Source organism: Anabas testudineus, chromosome 16, assembly GCF_900324465.2.
Source record: "Anabas testudineus chromosome 16, fAnaTes1.2, whole genome shotgun sequence".
Classification (NCBI taxonomy): domain Eukaryota; kingdom Metazoa; phylum Chordata; class Actinopteri; order Anabantiformes; family Anabantidae; genus Anabas; species Anabas testudineus.
The window spans coordinates 19,295,163-19,298,883 of record NC_046625.1 but is presented as its reverse complement, the minus strand read 5'-3'; the positions used below and the strand labels follow the sequence as shown (position 1 = coordinate 19,298,883).

Below are 3,721 nucleotides of genomic sequence, written 5' to 3'. Positions count from 1 at the left end.
TCCACTGCAGCTACTTCTCTGGTGGTTGTGTATGGTGGATGGTCGGTGTACTGTAGAATGATCTCTATCTTTTTCTGTGTACCTTTCTCCACCACAGCCTCTAGTGAGTCCAACCTCATTCCAGTCACTGAACAGGCTTTTTGCGGCAGTTTATCCAGGGGCCTTACATTCTTCTGCTTTCTGCTGCCTGCCCAGCAAACTGCAGTATAAAACAGCACACGGCTAATGTGGTTTGGTAAAACATCTGTAGCATCTTCCTGCAGATGTCTAATGACCTAAGCCACCTTAAAAGGAAAAAACATCTCTGCCCTTTTTATGCAACTGTGCATACATTCCTATAAAACCTTAACATTTTTTAATGCCCAATTAAAACAATAAGTGCTATTAATCAAAGGAAAGAAAATTAGAACAATAGGTTTTTACTTAAAATACATAATATCACTCCACTGAGGCTGCATAGCAAAGAATAGATAACAAGAGATCGAGGAACATGATCATGCCAATTTTGTTTAGAAAGAAATAATTTCTCCACTCAAATCCAACAAATTGAAAACTTTATTTATCATATACAAAACACAGATAAATGTGCCAGGTAGCTGTATATGCAAATGTATAATAGCTGTAGTCACAGGATTAGTAAAAACGCACAACCAAATAGCTAATGTAAGTGGGGTGTGTGTCAGTACTGTATGACAATTCAAGATAAGGAAAGAAAATCTTTGAAATTCAAGTAAATCATCTAATTAAAAGATTCTCTATAATGCACATACAGACAAGAATTGACAAAAGAGGAAAAAAAAACCAATAATTATGTGGCATGCTGAGCTAAAAAGGCTCTTATTCTTTGGAGAAGCTCTTTCTTTACACTGTCTGGCACCAAGGCTGCAAAAGAAAAAGACATCCATGTTATCAGTGCCTACATTTTCAACTGGGAACATAACATCTTATGATTTCATCACCTCCTGTAAAGTAAATGACAGTTCTGTGTCTTGTATGACTGATGATAAACAGTAACTCTAGTAGTAAGACTCTTGCTGTATTTCAGTGAAAATGTCAGTCTGTTATGATTTTAACTGTATAAACAAAACAAATATGTGTATATTAATAACATAAAATGGTTCAGCGGGTAGAATTTGCTTTTCTAAATCAGTGTGGGCAGCAAGAAAAAATAAAAATACATTTTCAGAGAAGCTGAAAACTTTTCAGATAAGCTGAAAATGTAAGATAAGTGATTGGTTTGTTCTGTGATATCATCAGGTCTTCAAATTTCAAGCAGTAGTACCTCTTCCTTTTGGAGTAATCTCTACCACCAGGTCCTCCACAGTGACATGATCCAAGCCTTTTTCTTTAATTACCTCTGCAAATATGTTCAGATTATAGTTGCAGTTAATGTTGAGAAATCACCCTGCAAAAATACAGCTATACAGACATAACACAAAACAAACAGCTAAAATAAACTAGCAAATAAACTAGCAATGCAATTCACCTTTTGTGAACTTATTTCTAAGTAGAATGAATATCTGTTGTATTACTACAGCAGAACACAAAAACATATCTATTGACTTGATTTGAATTTATATGGCACAACCAGCCTTATTTACAGTAGATATTTTGATATGACAGTGGAAAAATCAATTAGTCTTATTTTACACAAACTGACTCATTGTCATGCCCATTTTTGTTGTTGTTTAAAACATTTTTGGCCTTGTTATTATTGGGTGTTTTGCTCTCTGTCAAGGCTACTCTAATATTCTAATATCGCAAGAGACGGGTGACACGAAGCTGCTCTAGTGTTAAGACTTGAAATTATAAATGTTTTCTTAAGGATAAGGCCTATTTACAAGACTATATAAAAATACTATTACCATAACAACTCAAAAAGCACAGGTTTTGCTAAGTTGCTGTCAGTGGCACAATAAAAGTGAATCTGCTGTGCAAGTCACAGTACAGTGACTTTCACCTTTACAGTGAGCTTTCATCTGGTCCTTCCATCCACACTCGGTGAGCTTAGCTCTCAATAACTCCTTCAGTCTGTAGATAAAAAAAAAGCAGTACAAACACATAAATACTTTTTTTCTTTCTCCTGAACTTAGACTGCAGCTTTAACAGGGATTTGCTAACTCAACTAATAAACAAAAAAGAGATAATACAGCTCTGATAAAACAGTCATTCCCTCTGTTGTATTGTGAATATCAACACACCACTCAGATGAACTGAGCAACATCTCTTCCTTAACGATCAGTACATGTTCAGTTCAGGGTTAATGACATATGGCAAACTTGGACTTGACCTATTTAGTTTCTGCAAGCTCCTGGTTCTCTGGCACGTTACCAGCATCAAGTCATACATGTACACGGTGGAGGAGACTTTCTAACACTAGCTGTGCCCACTTGTAGATAAAACACAGCAGGTGTGGTAGCTAAGAGCTAAACAGCCGATCAGCTAGTCACAACGTTGACACAATCTGGGGCAACAACAACAACAACAACAACTATTAACTAACTTACTAGCAAGAAGCTTTTTCCTTCCTCTTTAAACCAAGCTGTTAACCTGGACCTAGTGTCCCTCACCTCTCTCGCTCGCCCATCTCTGTCAGCTTCTGGTTTATTGTCGCCCTCATTCTGGACTCTTTACTCATGGTCTTTTTCACCTGAACCCACAGAAATAAAACACAGCATGTTTATATCGCAGGTCAATTTAAGCTGGTGCTACACAGTCAGATAAACCCATGCTGGACTGTCTGAACCGGTGTGAAATTTATGTTCAGCCTGTCGTCACCGACTGAGCTGGAAGATGATATTATCAATATTTCCCGGTGAATTAAAGATGTCTCACTCTCTAATGTTGCGACAGACGCTGCCAGACTTTGTGGCGAACATGAAAAAGTGAACACGAGATGACAAAACCCAGCAGACACAAGTGTAGGAAATATCACACCACCCGACCGCCGCTAACAGCTAAACTGGACGTCTACTTCACGTTTTAATTTAATTTATCAAATGTAACGTTAGCTTGTAAAACGTGAATCGCTGCTAAAACGCTGTCGTATCGAACAAGCTGCTGTTTTGATTTGACCGTCACTAATTACGTTCCGATGAGAAACACCGGTGGGTACGATGGTTCCTACGCCTTCAATGAATGCGGCATTCAGTCACACCACACGGCGGCAGTGTTGGTTAATGAACCTAATCTGATCACTTGTTTGACCTTTCACCTCCCTGTACAGTAGGAGCTGTGACTGTAGTGTTTATTTAAAGTGGAATTATTTGAATGAAGTTTTACATTTAGTTTCCTTTAGGAATACAATTTGATATTTGCTGGGTGTTGGCACCATATAAATGAAGCTAAATTGAACCCAATTATGAAAAATATTGTATCTGCTGTGTTTTATGTGTTAGTTACATAAAAACACCCTCCGTTCCCTAACATGAAGCCTGAAGTGGTGGTTCTGTTCTGTTCTGTTCTATCAACTGTCATTATTAGTTTGATAGCATGCAAATATGAGCTTAAATGCTGCCATTTAACCATTTACCATCGTAGCGTTCACAGGAGGGCTGCTACCATCCTCAAAGACCCCACACATCCCCAACACGGACTGTTCACACTTCTCCCCTCAGGACGAAGGTACAGGAGTGTGAAATGCAGGACGTCCAGACTAAGCAACTCCTTCTTTCCCTCAGCCATCAGACTCTTAAATGCATAACTCCCACAACATACAATA

At 38.2% G+C, this 3,721-nt stretch overlaps 1 protein-coding gene across 1 annotated transcript; it reads right to left on the bottom strand.

The window, feature by feature from the left end:
• Nucleotides 1-537: 537 nt before the first annotated feature.
• Nucleotides 538-3,106, bottom strand: eny2 (ENY2 transcription and export complex 2 subunit). The gene is made up of 5 exons (XM_026370180.1): nt 2,836-3,106; nt 2,571-2,650; nt 1,961-2,031; nt 1,283-1,357; nt 538-882 (listed from the first exon to the last, which is right to left on the bottom strand). Exons 2-5 carry the CDS (start codon nt 2,636-2,638, stop codon nt 809-811), a joined length of 288 nt encoding a protein of 95 aa, XP_026225965.1. The 5' UTR covers nt 2,639-2,650; nt 2,836-3,106; the 3' UTR covers nt 538-808.
• Between the last annotated feature and the right edge of the window lie 615 nt (nt 3,107-3,721).